This window comes from Neoarius graeffei, chromosome 3 (assembly GCF_027579695.1).
Source record: "Neoarius graeffei isolate fNeoGra1 chromosome 3, fNeoGra1.pri, whole genome shotgun sequence".
In the NCBI taxonomy this organism is placed as follows: Eukaryota; Metazoa; Chordata; class Actinopteri; order Siluriformes; family Ariidae; genus Neoarius; species Neoarius graeffei.
This window is the reverse complement of record NC_083571.1, coordinates 13,231,812-13,251,028: the sequence shown is the minus strand read 5'-3', so window position 1 is coordinate 13,251,028 and position 19,217 is coordinate 13,231,812. Positions and strand designations below refer to the sequence as shown.

The 19,217-nt window shown below is 41.2% G+C and overlaps 1 protein-coding gene across 4 annotated transcripts in view; it reads left to right on the top strand.

Annotated features, from left to right (window-relative positions):
- The window catches only part of fam184ab (family with sequence similarity 184 member Ab), a 440,896-nt gene that overhangs the window by 298,339 nt on the left and 123,340 nt on the right, over positions 1-19,217 (top strand). For all 4 annotated transcript variants that reach the window (XM_060915808.1, XM_060915811.1, XM_060915809.1 and 1 more), the window contains exons 10-11: positions 6,349-6,499; positions 11,689-11,901. In XM_060915808.1, the coding sequence (XP_060771791.1) occupies positions 6,349-6,499; positions 11,689-11,901 (364 nt within the window). The remainder of the gene's footprint in view (positions 1-6,348; positions 6,500-11,688; positions 11,902-19,217) is intronic.

Below are 19,217 nucleotides of genomic sequence, written 5' to 3'. Positions count from 1 at the left end.
CTTTAATGTGACCGATAACCTGTACAATTCAGTTGAAAAACAAAAAAATCTGGTAGGAGGGAATAACATAAAAAAAAAAAAAACGTACAATAAGCTGGTTGCATAAGTGTGCACACCTTTAAACTAATACTTTGTTGAAGCACCTTTTGATTTAATTACAGCATTCAGTCTTTTTGGGTCGGAGTCTGTCAGCCTGCCACATCTAGACTTGGCAATATTTGCCCACTCTTCCTTGCAAAAGCGCTCCGAATCTGTCAGATTGCGAGGGCATCTCTTGTGTACAGCCCTCTTCAGGTCACCCCACAGATTTTCAATTGGATTTAGGCCTAGACTCTGGCCGGGCCATTCCAAAACTTTTTTGGGTCATTGTCATGCTGAAAGATGAAATTCCTCTTCATTTTCAGCTTTCTAGCAGACACCTGAAGGTTTTGGGCCAAAAATCATAATTCCCTCCACCTTGACTAAAGCCCCTGTTCCAGCTGAAGAAAAACAACCCCAAAACATGATGCTGCCACCACCATGCTTCACCGTGGGTGTGGTGTTCTTTTGGTGATGCGCAGTGTTGTTTTTGCGCCAAACATACCTTTTGGAATTGTGGCCAGAAAGTTCAACCTTGGTTTCATCAGACCATAGCACATTTTCCCACATGCTTTTGGGAGAGTTTATGTATTTTTTGCAAAATTTAGCTGGGCCTGGATGTTTTTCTTTGACCCTACCTCATAGTCCAGACATATGGAGAATACAGGAGATTGTTGTCACATGTAGTACACAACCAGTATTTGCCAGAAATTCCTGCAGCTCCTTCAGTGTTGCTGTAGGCCTCTTGGCAGCCTCCCTGACCAGTTTTCGTCTCGTCTTTTCATCAATTTTAGAGGGACATCCAGTTTTCAGTAATGTCACTGTTGTCCCATATTTTCTCCACTTCTTGATGACTGTCTTCATTGTGCTCCATGGTATATCTAATGCTGTGGAAATGTTTTTGTACCCTTCTCCTGACTAATACCTTTCAGCAATGAGATCCCTTTGTAAGCTCTCTGTGAACCCCGGCTTTTGCTGGAGGATGCGACTGAGTAAATGTCTGAACTTTATTTGGAGTTAATCAGAGTCATTTTAATTGATAGCAGGTATGAACCCAAAAAGACTGAATGCTGTAATTAAATCAAAAGATGCTTCAATAAAGTATTAGTTTAAGGGTGTGCACACTTATGCAACCAGCTTATTGTACATTTTTTATTGTTTTGTTTTCCCCCCTAATGGATTTGTTTGTTTTTCAATTGAATTGTACAGGTTAAAGGTCACATTAAAGGTGGAAGAAGTTTTGAAATTATATATCGTGGTCTCATTTTTTCACATCAGAAAAAACTACATCATTTTAACGGGGTGTGTACACTTTTTACATCCACTGTGTATATTCCCCAACATACCATATGTGCAAGATTTACTTTCACCATTAGGTTACTTTCTTACATAACGTACCTTATTTCTACAGTTAGAATGCTCACCATCGAGGCACTGGTTTTTGCTTTTTCCATTCCCCTTATGTAACTTACAGTATCTCTGTTGTTCTATTAGGCACTGTTTTTTAGGCATTTATTTCTTGCACAGTTCTTATTACGTGCTCCCCCCCACACACTTGTATTGTATTTTAACTTGTACTGTATTGCTATGGAGCGACTTCTGGCACAAGAATTTCCCTCAGGATTAATAAAGTTTTATCTTACCGGTATATATGGTCAATTCAACCTCCTTAGGTACAAACAGATTAAAACCTCTCTCTCTCTCTCTCTCTCTCTCTCTCTCTCTCTCTCTCTCTCTGCACGCGTACATTATAAGGAAGAACATTGCCCACTTGGCATTGTGGATAACAGTTGAAATAATCCTGACTGTATGTTTGACTAACAGTGAAATGAGCAGGCATGGGACACACATTTACTGAATTATTTAGTTTATTGTTTGCTCATTCTTTCATTTAATTAAAAAAGCATACTTGGAATAAAAAAAACTATTGCCCAAAAATGTAAAATAGTTTAAATTATTAATCACCACATTATATATGTAATGCTTAATGACAATACAATATTTTAGCGTTTTAAACACTTTATATATTTTTTTTGTAAAAAACAAATGCCATGCGACCTCCTCGACTGGATTTAGCAACTACTAATGCCTATATCGGGGACACGTATTTCAAAGAAGCTCTTTGTAACGTTTCTGTTAAGACTCCTTCTGACGAGTGAGTTCGGAAAAAACACATACAGAGACAACGTTCATTGCTGAAGAAAGTCTCTCAACTTGCTGTTTAGCCCTAAAGGGCAACATTATTGGGAAACCTACCCCAGAACGACAGGCAAAATCGTAAAACAGTGAAACAGGCAATAGGTCAAGCGAGGCACAAACTGGCTAGCGTAGACTCAGCAGAATCAAAGACGAGAAACAGGAAATCAGGAAACCAAACAAGGAAATAAGGCTCAGTAAATAAGGTGTGACACTCCTTGCACGAAATTAGTACAAAAATGAATGTAGATATAAATATCTTATGCCAAATTATTATGGCATGTTACAAAAAATAAAGAAAAGAATCTGAGTCCTCGTCTCCAGTTTTCAAGTCTGAATGCAGTTAATGCACAAGTCCAAATCCGAGTCATCAGTGCTCAAGTCCAAGTCGAGTCACGAGTCCTTAAAATTAGAGCACAAGTCAGACTCAAGTACTACAAGCCTGGTATTTGGGCAGTTTGGGTGCCCCAGTCCTAATCACTGGATATCATGGAGCACTGCTGGTGTCCACTGTGCTGTTAAGTAAAAAAAAAAAAAGCCAAATTAAAAAGCGCGTGTAATGTTTGCATTTGTGCAGAAGATGAAAATTGGAGCCAAAGCGTACAGTAAAGACTGACGTGGGCTAGTGTGTACATACATGCCCTCTTCATGCTGGAAGAAAGCACAGTGGGTACGAAAAGCAACAGTTTATACAACCCCGATTCCAAAAAAGTTGGGTCAAAGTACAAATTGTAAATAAAAACGGAATGCAATAATTTACAAATCTCAAAAACTGATATTGTATTCACAATAGAACATAGACAACATATCAAATGTCGAAAGTGAGACATTTTGAAATTTCATGCCAAATATTGGCTCATTTGAAATTTCATGACAGCAACACATCTCAAAAAAGTTGGGACGGGGCAATAAGAGGCTGGAAAAGTTAAAGGTACAAAAAAAGGAACAGCTGGAGGACCAAATTGCAACTCATTAGGTCAATTGGCAATAGGTCATTAACATGAGTGGGTATAAAAAGAGCATCTTGGAGTGGCAGCATCTCTCAGAAGTAAAGATGGGAAGAGGATCACCAATCCCCCTAATTCTGCGCCGACAAATAGTGGAGCAATATCAGAAAGGAGTTCGACAGTGTAAAATTGCAAAGGGTTTGAACATATCATCATCTACAGTGCATAATATCATCAAAAGATTCAGAGAATCTGGAAGAATCTCTGTGCGTAAGGGTCAAGGCCGGAAAACCATACTGGGTGCCTGTGATCTTCAGGCCCTTAGACGGCACTGCATCACATACAGGCATGCTTCTGTATTGGAAATCACAAAATGGGCTCAGGAATATTTCCAGAGAACATTATTTGTGAACACAATTCACCGTGCCATCCGCCGTTGCCAGCTAAAACTCTATAGTTCAAAGAAGAAGCCGTATCTAAACATGATCCAGAAGCGCAGACGTCTTCTCTGGGCCGAGGCTCATTTAAAATGGACTGTGGCAAAGTGGAAAACTGTTCTGTGGTCAGACGAATCAAAATTTGAAGTTCTTTATGGAAATCAGGGACGCCGTGTCATTCGGACTAAAGAGGAGAAGGACGACCCAAGTTGTTATCGGTGCTCAGTTCAGAAGCCTGCATCTCTGATGGTATGGGGTTTCATTAGTGTGTGTGGCATGGGCAGCTTACACATCTGGAAAGACACCATCAATGCTGAAAGGTATATCCAGGTTCTAGAGCAACATATGCTCCCATCCAGACGACGTCTCTTTCAGGGAAGACCTTGCATTTTCCAACATGACAATGCCAAACCACATACTGCATCAATTACAGCATCATGGCTGCATAGAAGAAGGGTCCGGGTACTGAACTGGCCAGCCTGCAGTCCAGATCTTTCACCCATAGAAAACATTTGGCGCATCATAAAGCGGAAGATACGACAAAAAAGACCTAAGACAGTTGAGCAACTAGAATCCTACATTAGACAAGAATGGGTTAACATTCCTATCCCTAAACTTGAGCAACTTGTCTCCTCAGTCCCCAGACATTTACAGACTGCTGTAAAGAGAAAAGGGGATGTCTCACAGTGGTAAACATGACCTTGTTCCAACTTTTTTGAGATGTGTTGTTGTCATGAAATTTAAAATCACCTAATTTTTCTCTTTAAATGATACATTTTCTCAGTTTAAACATTTGATATGTCATCTATGTTCTATTCTGAATAAAATATGGAATTTTGAAACTTCCACATCATTGCATTCCGTTTTTATTTACAGTTTGTACTTTCTCCCAACTTTTTTGGAATCAGGGTTGTATGTCTGTAAGTATAGTTAATCCTTAGCTTTACACTGATTTTGAAATCAGCAGTTCTGTTTTGCAAGATGGAGCCAATGATCACACTGTAAACAATAAAAAAATTTCCTTTCATAATACTTACAATATTTAAACATATAACCCCTTCGGACATAACGTCTATAATTGTACACGTGAAGTTCCATAGCATGATGTTCCATAGCATTTTTCCTTGTGTCCGAAGGGGTTAAGCAACCTAAATTGGCTTTACTATCTCTCCTGTGTGCTATTCAATAATTTATACCCACGTATGCACAGAACAGAAGCATATTCATCACACACAGATCTACATTGCGCTGCCTACAGTAGTCACAATGCTGTGAGATAAACACCACTACGGTATTAATTTGAACTACACAGTTCAAGCAAGATACAGGTGAAACATCTGCTAGAAACAGCAACAGAACATTGATCTACATACCGATGGCAGCCTATTATGTAATCATTGTATAACAGCTGGCGACACAGGATGAGACAGAATGCAACAGCCTGTGCTTTTAAGCTACATTTTTCACCATTACAGTTGATAGTCAATGATGGGAAACTCCGGCATACATCATCCAACGATGAAAAAGCTCTATGGTGCCTCTCTGTGCATAAAGCTCTCCGTTTTAGATGTCAGTCACCTCCCGATGAATATCCTCCAGTAATATTTACACTCACCAGCCACTTTTACAGGAGCATGTTCTTGATTCTAAGATTCCCGTTCTTGGCTGTAGGAGTGGATCCCAACGTGTTCTTCTGCTGTTGCATGCTGAGATGCTTTTCTGCTCACCACGGTTGTAAAGAGTGATTATACGAGTTGCTTTATCCTTTCTGGCAAAAAGGGCTCAAACCTCATTCATTCTCATCTCATTATCTCTAGCCGCTTTATCCTGTTCTACAGGGTCGCAGGCAAGCTGGAGCCTATCCCAGCTGACTACGGGCGAAAGGCGGGGTACACCCTGGACAAGTCGCCAGGTCATCACAGGGCCGACACATAGACAGAGACAACCATTCACACTCACATTCAATTTAGAGTCACCAGTTAACCTAACCTGCATGTCTTTGGACTGTGGGGGAAACCGGAGGAAACCCACGCGGACATGGGGAGAACATGCAAACTCTGCACAGAAAGGCTCTCGTCAGCCACAGGGCTCGAACCCGGACCTTCTTGCTGTGAGGCGACAGCGCTAACCACTACACCACCGTGCCGCCCAGGCTCAAACCTATCTGGCCATTTTTCCTCTGAGCTGTCTTATCAACAAGGTGTTTGTTTCCACCCACAGAACTGTCACTCACTCAACTCGATGTTTTTTTTTGTTTTTTGCGCACCATTCTGTCTGTGTAAACTCTAGAAACTGTTGTGTGTGAAAACCCCAGGAGATCAGCAGATTCCAGTCCATCTGGCTCAAACCAACACCCATGCCACAGTGAAAGAAAGTCACACTTCACTGTGCGATCACAATTTTTCCCATTCTGATGTTTGAAGTGAACATGAACTGAAGCTCTTGATTTGTATCTGTATGATTTTATGCATTGTGCTGCTGTCAAGGGATCGGCTGATTTAGATAAGTGCATAAAACAGCAGGTGCTTATTAGGGTGTCCTTAATAAAGTGGCCAGTGAGTGTATAATGAGTGTATCTCCATGGCGTCTATGATGGAGGTGTGGCCTTATATAGTTAAATATTAGGACTAGTATATATTTTGTTCATAACATCTGCATTTGGGTTTGTGTGTGTGTGTGTGTGTGTGTAGGCAGGAGTGTAAGAAACTACGTGAGGAGCTGCGAGAGGAACATGAGGAGGACAAGAGGGCAGCGCTCACACAGCTTGCTCAGGCCAAAGAACAAGAGCTGGGCAATGCGCGAGAGAGCTGGCAGAGAAAAGTGGAGGACCTGCTGGAGCAGGTGAAGTAGATGAGTGGCGCACACACAGACACACACACACACACACACACACACACACACACACACACACACACACACAAGGCATCCAAGATTTCTTCATACTGTCTGATGAGAGGCTCCATTTCAGGCCACGCTGCAAAAGGACATCTGATCAAGCCTAAGGCTTTGTGTGGATGATGAAATGAAATCGAGCTCTATGAAATATCCATGCACAAAGATCTTAGTTTGTCTGTGAACTCGTAGCCTCACACGAAGTTTACAACAGCAAGCGATAGGTAAAGTTTATTTCCTGTGACTGCGCAACATGCAGCTGCAATTCCAACAACAGCAGTAAGCAATACAGAGACCGGACAGCAAGAAAATGCACAAATTAAATGACACAGTAAGTTGACAAATGCAAATGATTGACTACAGTAAATTCCTTGGCACAGGTTGTTCCTGGAAACCTCCTTATTAGCCTCTCCTTAGTAATCTGTGGTTGGTTGAAGAGAGCAACTGGACTTGCTTGAAGATTCTTGAAAACGTTTCGCCTCTCATCCTAAAGGCTTCCTCAGTTCTGTCTGACTAATAGGGAGTATCCAGTATTTATCCTCTCATGGATCATCATAGAATCTGAATCAGAATGCTGATGGCTGCATTGTAGGTGGCTGATAAAAGATGTCATAGACACCCACCTCTGTTCAGTGATGGCCGTTCCAGGTTGACAAAAATGAACGATCCTTTCTGGCTAAGATGTCTGCCAGTTTTCTGGAAGTCCTCTCGTACTCCCGCACCAGTCGAAGGGATCTCATCCCAAAGTGCGTAGAAACATATCTGTGACGAATCTCAGTCATCCAGGTACATAGTAATCTGTGGTTGGTTGAAGAGAGCAACTGGACTTGCTTGAAGATTCTTGAAAACGTTTTGCCATCAGCATTCTGATTCGGATTCTATGATGATCCATGAGAGGATAAATACTGGATACTCCCTATTAGACAGACAGAACTGAGGAAGCCTTTAGGATGAGAGGCGAAACGTTTTCAAGAATCTTCAAGCAAGTCCAGTTGCTCTCTTCAACCAACCACAGATTACTATGTACCTGGATGACTGAGATTCGTCAGAGATATGTTTCTACGCACTTTGGGATGAGATCCCTTCAACTGGTGCGGGAGTATGAGAGGACTTCCAGAAAACTGGCAGACATCTTAGCCAGAGAGGATCATTCATTTAAGTCAACCTGGAACGACCATCATTGAACAGAGGTGGGTGTCTATGACATCTTTTATCAGCCACCTACAATGCAGCCATCAGCATTCTGATTCAGATTCTATGATGATCCATGAGAGGATAAATACTGGATACTCCCTATTAGTCAGACAGAACTGAGGATGCCTTTAGGATGAGAGGCGAAACGTTTTCAAGAATCTTCAAGCAAGTCCAGTTGCTCTCTTCAACCAACCACAGAATACTATGTACCTGGATGACTGAGGTTCGTCACAGATATCTCTCCTTAGTATCTTTTACAAGTTCACTTCCTACCCATGTTTAAGGACTTTAGACTTTACACAACCAAATTTGATGGCGTTTTATTCCATTTCTGATCATATTTTCTTAGCTTTAACTACAGTATAGATAACTGTTTCAGCTGGGACGTGGTCAAGCACCGGCTGTGAATGGGAGGAGAAGTTGCAGAGAATGAGTAGGTAATGAATGAGTGGTTAGACCTATTTATACACTGTGTGTCTTGCATGGACTGACTGAAAGTTTCTCCATGTCAGAATTTAAAAAGCCAGAACAGACCACGCCCACAAGCAGCACCATTAGCGGACGCAAGACGCCCACAAGACCAAACTGCAAGCAAAATGAGCAGCTTGGTAACGTAGGGTTAATACTGAACCGTCAGCTGGGGTTGAGGCCTCGTCCCACAATAATTATCGATAACTATAAATAACTGGGTCCCCTGCAGTTTATGTGCTCGGTGCTCACACCAGACCGATAAAGATACCTACAGTATAGTCCAGGCCTGGATTTATCCGTATCGGTGAGATTCTAGAGCAATTTTTCCAGGCCTGGACCTGATCCGATTAAACATCTGACCAATCAGGTAATTGTTTCCATGTGATGTTATCTGAGCATGTGCTATTTCTCCAGGGCATCTTTGTACATCCTTGTTGCATCATGAAGTCACGGAAAATAAAAAACATAATGCAAAGCACGGATCTTTTATTCACGGATATATGATTTTCCGTGACATATCAATAGTAGATTAATAAAGTAAACATATACAGTACATGCAGGTAAGATGTTTTAATGATGAACCTCGGCAGTCCAAACATTTAATTGTTTCTCCATGACTTCTTAATTTTTTTTTTATCCGTGATGCATCATCCGTATAAAATCCATAACCAATCTGTAATCTACAGAAACGTCTGTGACCAATCCGTAAATTATTTGCATCCGTATTTTTTCTGTAATCCATGGCCTACAGTGGTGCTTGAAGGTTTGTGAACCCTTTAGAATTTTCTACATTTCTGCATAAATATGACCTAAAAAATCATCACATTTTCACACAAGTCCTAAAAGTAGATAAAATGAACCCAGTTAAACAAATGAGACAAAAATATTATACTTGGTCATTTATTTATTGAGGAAAATGTTCCAATATTACATATCTGTGAGTGGCAAAAGTATGTGAACCTCTAGGGTTAGCAGTTAATTTGAAGGTGAAATTAGAGTCAGGTGTTTTCAACCAATGGGATGACAAATCAGGTGTGAGTGGGCACCCTGTTTTATTTAAAGAACAGGGATCTATCAAAGTCTGATCTTCACAACACATGTTTGTGGAAGTGTATCATGGCACGAACAAAGGAGATTTCTGAGGACCTCAGAAAAAGCATTGTTGATGCTCATCAGGCTGGAAAAGGTTAGAAAACCATCTCTAAAGAGTTTGGACTCCACCAATCCACAGTCAGACAGATTGTGTACAAATGGAAGAAATTCAAGAGCATTGTTACCCTCCCCAGGAGTGGTCAACCAACAAAGATCACTCCAAGAGCAAGGCGTGTAATAGTCGGTGAGGTCACAAAGGACACCAGGGTAACTTCTAAGCAACTGAAGGCCTCTCTCACATTGGCTAATGTTAATGTTCATGAGTCCACCATCAGGAGAACACTGAACAACAATGGTGTGCATGGCAGGGTTGCAAGGAGAAAGCCACTGCTCTCCAAAAATAACATTGCTGCTCATCTGCAGTTTGCTAAACATCATATGGACAAGCCAGAAGGCTGTTGGAAAAAATGTTTTGTGGACAGATGAGACCAAAAGAGAACTTTTTGGTTGAAATGAGGAGCGTTATGTTTGGAGAAAGGAAAACGCTGCATTACAGCATAAGAACCTTATCCCATCTGTGAAACATGGTGGTGGTAGTATCATGGTTTGGGCCTGTTTTGCTGCATCTGGGCCAGGACGGCTTGCCATCATTGATGGAACAATGAATTCTGAATTTTACCAGCGAATTCTAAAGGAAAATGTCAGGACATCTGTCCATGAACTGAATCTCAAGAGAAGGTGGGTCATGCAGCAAGACAACAACCCTAAGCACACAAGTCGTTCTACCAAAGAATGGTTAAAGAAGAATAAAGTTAATGTTTTGGAAGGACCTGAAGCGAGCAGTTCATGTGAGGAAACCCACCAACATCCCATAGTTGAAGCTGTTCTGTTCAGAGGAATGGGCTAAAATTCCTCCAAGCCGGTGTGCAGGACTGATCAACAGTTACCGGAAACGTTTAGTTGCAGTTATTGCTGCACACGGGGTCACACCAGATACTGAAAGCAAAGGTTCACATACTTTTGCCACTCACAGATATGTAATATTGGATCATTTTCCTCAATAAATAAATGGCCAAGTATAATATTTTTGTTTCATTTGTTTAACTGGGTTCTCTTTATCTACTTTTGGGACTTGCGTGAAAATCTGATGATGTTTTAGTTCATATTTATGCAGAAATATAGAAAATTCTAAAGGCTTCACAAACTTTCAAGCACCACTGTATGTGTATTATATCAACCACCAGAGTATGCACATGGGTTGTTTTGAAGTCCAGCCTATACAGTATGACCCGGAATAATGTGCTACTACTTGGGGGGGGGGAACTTCCATGACTATTCCTAAGTTGCATGCATTTATCTACCTGAGTGGCGTGACTGCTCCAGACTGGAACTAAATTCAGGCAGAGGGATAGTCAGAGTTATTAGTGTTGTGGGACCGGGCTCTTATGTTAGGTTTCTTGGTTTGACCCAGATTTTTGGCACCTTTTGTAAGGGGTATGATGGTGAGTTCGCATGTCGGGCTAGCAGGCTGCTCACTCAGCAGTGAGAGACTGTGCTAATGACATGAGCAGGCTGCACAGTGAGCTTCATTAATTGCAAATCCACTGCCTTCTGCCTGCCTCTTCCAGTGATATCGATTGGAGTAAAGGGAGAATGTCTGCTGTCGATCTCTCATTCTCTCATCTTTGAAGCAAGACTAGCAACCACATGGCAGCTTACACACACACACACGCAACACGTTGGAGTCGAACATGGAGGCGAAGACTGTCCATTTATAGGAATCTGATTTCTTAGCAATGAACTGATCTCTTTATACTTTTGTAGGTTAGTCTTTTTTTTTCCTTCTTCTTCAACAGGAGCATCTGCGGTTGGCAGAAAGTTGCTCTTCTCCTAGCTCTAGCTCCACATCATAATTACAGGAAGTGTTTAGCCTTATTTGTCATGATTTGTCATTTTATTATATTAACACCCTGCTGATTTTGTAACAAACTTCGTATCCTTTTACTTAGCTGCAGTCTCTTTTACGTTTGTTGGCCCGCATCCAGGGAGCTGTTTATATAACAGATCGAGCAAGCTGAGTCTTACAGCAGTGAGAGAAGATTGTGGTTAAGATTCTGACAAAAAAGCGGACAAATAACATCCTCACAATCGCTGATTATATCTGGCTCGAGCCTAATGGATGCTCCAGAGGAATAAAACAAAATATGTGCCCCTGCAAGTGCTTTATTTATTGCTTCTTCTCATTGCATTCTCTTTATCCCTAGGATACATTTGATAGATTGTAGGTCTCTGCTATGTGGTTTTCAGGTTGTACTGATAAGTATTTGCGTGCTTTCTTTCTTTCTTTCTTTCTTTCTTTCTCGCTCTATCTGGTGGTGCAGATTTCTCTGTTGAAGCAGAGTCTGGAGATGCAGCTGTCGCAGTCACAGCATTCTCTGCAGCAGCTGCAGGCTCAGTTTAATCAGGAGCGAGAGCACCTGGGCCAGCAGCTGCAGGAGCTGGAGTTGGAGCACCAGCGAAGGGAGGAGCGTCTGCGCGAGGCCCACTGCTGCGCCATCCACGACCTGCAGGAGGCACGCCAGCATGACCTCAAGGTCTCTCTCATTTATAATTGTCATATTTATTATCACCCTGCGACTCATTCTACGGAGCAGTCTTTAACCAGCTCTCTGCCACACCTCATCTGTCCCACTCTTTCCCGCCCATTGTTTTCAGAGTACCACTTGCTACGAATATTAAACCAAGTTGTATTACCATGTCGGATTGGGACGTGGCCAGAGCATATTACAGCATCGTATTTCACTTTCGCTAACTTGCATGCCTGTACAATGTTACACTTAGTTACCTCTGACTGACGAAGACATGTGTTAGCTCCTACATGGATAACCATCTTATAAAGCTTTCATTTGTCTAATGCCCCAGGACAGTGTTTCTCAACCACTGGGCCTTGGCCCATTAGTGGGCTGCGAAGTGCCATCTAGTGGGTCACTTTTTTCCCCCCAAGTCGAAGCTAATTACCTCGCCCGCAACAGAGTAAGTGGGGCGAGATATTGTAATCAGTGTGGTTTGTTTGTGTGTCTGTCTGTTAACAATCTAGCGTCTAGACCAGACCTGGGCATTTTACGGCCCGCGGGCCGCATCCGGCCCTTTGGTTCATTCTGACCGGCCCGCGTAAGGTTAATTAGAAATTACAAAATAAACGTATTTTCTAATTTTACATCATGCATGGACTGAATGTGCAGTGCTTTTATTTTGAAGTTGTGTTCAACAAAAACGCAATGCGCGCGACATGAACATGACATGAAATCCCACGAAACCTAATCCCGCGATAACTACTTCCGTAATTTGTCCAGACCAACCACAAACTTGTACGTCATCCTTCAAACGGTCCAGCCATTCACATAGTGTGACGTCACCAGCAGGCGCCGGAGCCCGAGCCGATCTGTAGATCTGATACCTACACCGAATCGACACGGTATCATTATTATAATATGATGCATCTTGCTTGATATTTGGAGTAGAAATGCAATATTGTGATGTCTTTATTGTGTTTTGGGGTGAATGTGACTGAAAAAAAATGGTACAAACGTTCACATTTTGTTAACCATTGTTTTGGGAAATTTGATTGAATAAATGACATTTTTTGTAAGGCAACCTCGTTTTTTCCATACTCTTACCAGTTTTAGCAGCTTGTAAAAACAATGTTATTTACTGCTTTATATAAAGAAATACAATTAATATTATGCAGAATTTAGTTCAGCCTTTTGGTCCGGCCCTCCACAAAATTTTCTGTTTCTCATGTGGCCCCATGGAAAAAATAATTGCCCACCCCTGGTCTAGACGGTTGCACCAATTGACTTCAAATGTCCAGGGTAGGTGGGCAATGCTCCGTAGATTACCTGATTAAATTTTGTGGGTAATCGGGTCAAGGTGAAGGTCAAGGTCACTGGAAAGGTCAACCTTTCGGTCAAAATAACATATTTTCCATTATAACTCAAAAACAGTTGCTGATAGACAAATGTTTACTATTATGAACCTATAGGAACTCCCATATGGGCTTTCATTTAGCACCATGATCTTTGATCTTGAAAGGTCAAACTCAAGGTCATGGATTTTCAGACGGCCGTAACTTGAAAACGGTTGATGGTAGACAGATATTTACCATTATCACCTTATAGGAAGTGCTATATGGGCTTTCGTTTGGCACCATGACCTTTGACCTTGAATGACTTTGAAATGTCAAACTCAAGGTCATGGATTTTCATATGACTATAAGCTGACAGCTGATGATTGAGAAATGTTACCATTATCAACGTGTAGATATAAAATAAGTGCTGCCGGGCGAGGTTTATTTTGCCTGGCAACACTTGTTTTTACTCATAGTAAGGTGCAACTGCTGGGTTGCATCCGACGTCTCATCCGCCTCATTAAGCTACGGTCACACTACAGCCCACACTGCTTCACGATGGGTTATTGATGAAAACGAGGCATTTTGGCGGCGATGCTTGATGATATACAGGTGAACTAAAAGTTGTTGTCACACAGCAGGCAAACACTTGACTGCCATGCCTTCGCGTGCTTGAGTCTAGTGCAGCTCGAGCGGCCACGCCCACTCACAGAGCGTGTTGTGTGCGCGCTTGGGACTAGTCATTATGGGAAACACCTGATGCAGATTTGAGCGCAATCAGCATGTGCATATACAGACACTGTTTTCACAGAGATTTTGTATCGTTATCACTGTAGTGTTTGTTTCTACCCATGTTTATGGCTCTGGTTAAATAATCTGCTTTATGATTTTGCTTTTGTTTGTGTTTTGTTACTCTGACCTTTCCTCACGTTTTGTTTTTGTAAATATCACGCCTGCTAATAAACACTCCTTCCTGCACTTAGATCCGTCTACCACCGCATACCTGACAGAATACTTCACAATAATAAACGACACAGAATTTATTTTGTAGTGTCCTGATCCCCAGATCTTTAACCCAGCCACATATAAAAAGTTGTACGTCTCCATGCTCTTCCAGGTTTTCATCTATTTGTCCGTGTAGAACGATGTCTGCAGCACCAGGTAGTTTGAGATGTCTGGGAACTCAACGGATGGATAATTTTCCAACTCGTAGGAAAAATCCTTCTTTGCTAGCATGTAAGGATCTAATCCCATTGAGTGGTTTCTATATCCACTTCTTGGTTTTAATAACGTGCTTGTTTGCTGGACACAAACATGGCAATAAGTTCTTGTGTTAATGGACCAGACTCCACTTTTGGATCGTTAATCCCTTTTGACTGAGAATGCCCTGCATACTGTACGTGGTTTTATCTTGGCTTCCTGCACATCCATACAGTTTTAAATGCAATACCTACAATTAAAAAAACAGTTTGTTTTTATTGCATTTATTTAATTCCTGGGCTCCCATCTGTAGCAGGGAGTGGTGTATCCCATTAATACACTTTACAATAGATTATTAGATTCTAATAGAATAGATGAGCTAAAATAAGTGGATCTTTTTTTAATGGGCCTCAAATCGTTACAAGTATGAATAGGTGGCCCTTAGAGAAGAAAAGGTTAAGAACCCCTGCACTAGGATTACCTAAAACATTCAGTGCCTGCCTTCTGATATGCAGTCAACTACAGCTGCATACCTTTGTAGATATTGAAGCACTGCCTAACTTTTCGGAAAACTCCCTTATAAGGCATCGTCGGCAGCAAGACAACAAGGCACCTTTGGATGATCCTATCGAAAACTCCTCTACCACTGGATCAATGCAGGGGGAAGGTCTGTTGGTAATCCAGACTGATTCAGTGCAGTCCCAGCTTCTTTCTCTGGGCAACAAAGAGCTTTCGTAACAACTTGGTGCTTAGCTGAGCGACAATTGAGTGCTTGCTGTAATTGGCTCTGAGGCATAGTCATGCATTACCTGGCCTCTGTGATTTGAGTTCTCATTCAGGCAAGGAATGATTAACCAGAGCCAGGTGTCACTTTCAGACGGAATGACTTCAGGATTATACCGCGAATAGAGTTGCTATGAGCTGGTACTATTATTAGATATTTCAGTACCTCCCAGATGTCTGAACCTTGATGTAATTAAGTCATCTGGAATAGCTAGTGTCAGACAGACCCAGTTGGCCTTACCATGAAACATCAAACACACAAAAATATCTAAAGACAATAAAACACACATAAAATCTGATGAGCATAAAAGGTTAACATTCACTGTTGGTTGGTCCTTTACATATTTTTATTTAGAGGTTTTTATAGGGTAAAGGATAACATACCTTTTATAGATGTTTTTATTGGACCGTTTCCTGAATTGTCCCCCAAAGCACATCATTTTAAACTGTTAAGTAGATGAGACGGGGTGGCCAGTAAAAATTTGACTCTGCCTCTTTCTTCATACTGACCTTGCCTGCCAACTGCAATCTTCTGAAGATTTGACTCTCTTTTTACTCTTGGTGTCCAAGCTGCCATAATAAATGGTACAACTTTGAAAGGTCATCTTTAATAGATCAACATTCATACTGTACAGTGGTGCTTGAAAGTTTGTGAACCCTTTAGAATTTTTTATATTTCTGCATAAATATGACCTAAAACATCATCAGGTTTTCACACAAGTCCTAAAAGTAGATAAAGAGATCCCAGTTAAACAAATGAGACAAAAATATTATACTTGGTCATTTATTTACTGAGGAAAATGATCCAATATTACATATCTGTGAGTGGCAAAAGTATGTGAACCCTCAGGATTAGCAGTTAATTTGAAGGTGAAATTAGAGTCAGGTGTTTTCAATCAATGGGATGACGATCAGGTGTGAGTGGGCACCCTGTTTTATTTAAAGGACAGGGATCTATCAAAGTCTGATCTTCACAACACATGTTTGTGGAAGTGTATCATGGCACCAGTGGTGGCTGGTAGTCTTTCAAACAGGGGAGGCTGGTCGGCTACGATATTTCCAGATTTTAAAAGAAAAACCACATCAATTTTGCCCATACTCTTGCCTCTGATCTGGCTGATTGTTGGCAGGGTCACAAACTGTGAAATAACAGGTTCTTTTGGCCCATTAGCCTACTGTCATACATGATGGTGGTGTTGGGGGGGTATATTTTAACATTTTATATTTTAAAATTGTGACATGTTGTTTAAAAATTGATTATTATTGAAAGCAGCTCTTTGTCAGGAACCTCAGCAGTAACAGCAGAGTGTTCTGGAATAGGCACAAGCACTGACCTTGGGGAGCCAAACATAGAGCTGGGTGCCACACATTTCATTCAGTGACACTTTCCCTATATTTTACTTATTTTGACTGAGAAATGTTTTATTGATAATTTTGATAACCCTTCACTTTTAATCCAGGTCTGTAGTGTGAAATGTTCTCAGCTGTGTTTTTGTTTAAAAATGTTTTCCAAATTGTAGCTGTGTTTAATTCATATCCAGAGAAATATATATTCCAATATAATATACTCAGCATAAACATTTTAAATAGATTCTATATTTTTGGTCCATCCATGACATATTACTAAAGTAGCCTATTTACTGTTGTTGATGTGGGTCACTTGCTGTTAGCCAATTCACTTTCTCATACCAGGAGAGCTGAAAGGAACGAGTATTATTCCCTACCTTTTTCACCAAGTCAATTTGAGGCGTTGGTCTACCCTGCTCTTTAATTTTAATTTTTTCTTCAAAAGGAAGACTGGCAAATGGCTTCGCCAAAATTAAATCAGCAATGCTTGGCATCCGTGCGCAGCTTTCTTGCTAGCTGACTAGCCCCCTCAAGTTCAAGTTCAGTCACTCAAACGAAATTTCTGGAACTAAGATAGCAAACTTGACAACACTATATTTACACTTTATTTACAATGAAAATATATACAAACTAAAAAAGCTGGTAGAAACTGTATGTAATGAATGAAATCGAAATGTAAGCTGATCTCTTACAATACACCACAGCACTTGTGAATCCGCATGGGACTGAACTGAAATTCACCGCTGCCTGTCTATAGTTGAAATGAGCTGTCAATCAAAGAAAATATCCAGCCGCTTTCACCAATCACCAGTCTCCTCGCGGAAAGCTTTGCCATGTCCCTCCCACTGTGAGGCTGGGACTCCGTGGGCGGGTGTTTTCGCAGTATTTGTCCAATAATCGTCTTGCATTTTGAGATTGAAAAGCGCATAGCTCCCAAATGCCATTGAAGTCCACTGAGGCTGGGCTGCATCGCGCTGTCACGAGGGGGAAAAACTCACGCACACATTAGGCGAACTGGGGAAAGTTATAACGGAATGATTTCGCACTGTAGTTGGGTTGAGCACATATATTTCTATGATTCTGGATCTGAAATAGCAATGTTATAAGGTCGGCTATAACATAAGCCTAGCGCAATTCATCCTACACGATGTTCGTCATTTTTAGAGGAGGCTGAGCCTCCCTCGTTGTCTTAGAGCAATCACCCATGCATGGCACGAACAAAGGAGATTTCTGAGGACCTCAGAAAAAGCGTTGTCATACATGTCAACCTTTGGTCAATCAAACCTGTATAACCAACCTCCAAAATCTGTATTTCCCTTATAAAATCCGTATAAGATGCAAATTAAAATAATTTACCTAAAATTTGAATGATAATTAACAATGATATATCCCAGTTACTTTTTATTCAATATTAATAACAATAAACCTTCAGAATGAATACAAAGCCCCAATGTTCGACAAAAACACAAAGTGTCACTCTAATGTTCTGAATTGTACTCCATGACAGCTTTTTTTAGCAGTCTGCACCAATGCTCACTAGGCTGCATGTCACAGCAAGTGTCTGTGTTGATCTTGCCGGAGCGCCCATTCAGAATCTTTTCAGTCGCTAGTGAAAGTCGCTCAGGTGGAAATACGCGTTTCAAACAAAATGTTACTTCCCGTTTGGCGGGATTCTCGCAATGTGGTGTGCGCATGATCAAAAGTGGAATGAAGTCTCGCTACCACAAGATAACGTGCAATTTCATAAGACTCTTTACTGGCTGTTTGTGCTTTCTGTGGTGTACAGTACATTTGTAAATGTTATGCGCTCTTTTATCATCGTGGGAATTGATTATAGCTCTAAATAAATATTGAAGTTTTTTTTAAAGAATCCGTATAACTTTATTTGTACGCCCGTATACTACGTTTATTGAATCAAATCCGTATAAAATACGGACATTCTGTATAGGTTGACATGTATGCGTTGTTGATGCTCATCAGGCTGGAAAAGGTTACAAAACCATCTCTAAAAGTTTGGACTCCACCAATCCACAGTCAGACAGATTGTGTACAAATGAAAGAAATTCAGGACCATTGTTACCCTCCCCAGGAGTGGTCAACCAACAAAGATCACTCCAAGAGCAAGGCGAGGTTACAAAGGACCCCAGGGTAATTTCTAAGCAACTGAAGGCCTCTCTCTCACATTGGCTAATGTTAATGTTCATGAGTCCACCATCAGGAGAACACTGAATAACAATGGTGTGCATGGCAGGGTTGCAAGGAGAAAGCCACTGCTCTCCAAAAAGAACATTGCTGCTTGTCTGCAGTTTGCTAAAGATCACGTGGACAAGCCAGAAGGCTATTGGAAAAATGTTCTGTGGATGGATGAGACCAAAATAGAACTTTTTGGCTTAAATGACAAGCGTTATGTTTAGAGAAAGGAAAACACTGCATTCCAGCATAAGAACCTTATCCCATCTGTGAAACATGGTGGTGGTAGTATCATGGTTTGGGCCTGTTTTGCTGCATCTGGGCCAGGACGGCTTGCCATCATTGATGGAACAATGAATTCTGAATTATACCAGCGAATTCTAAAGGAACATGTCAGGACATTTGTCCATGAACTGAATCTCAAGAGAATGTGGGTCATGCAGCAAGACAACGACCCTAAGCACACAAGTCGTTCTACCAAAG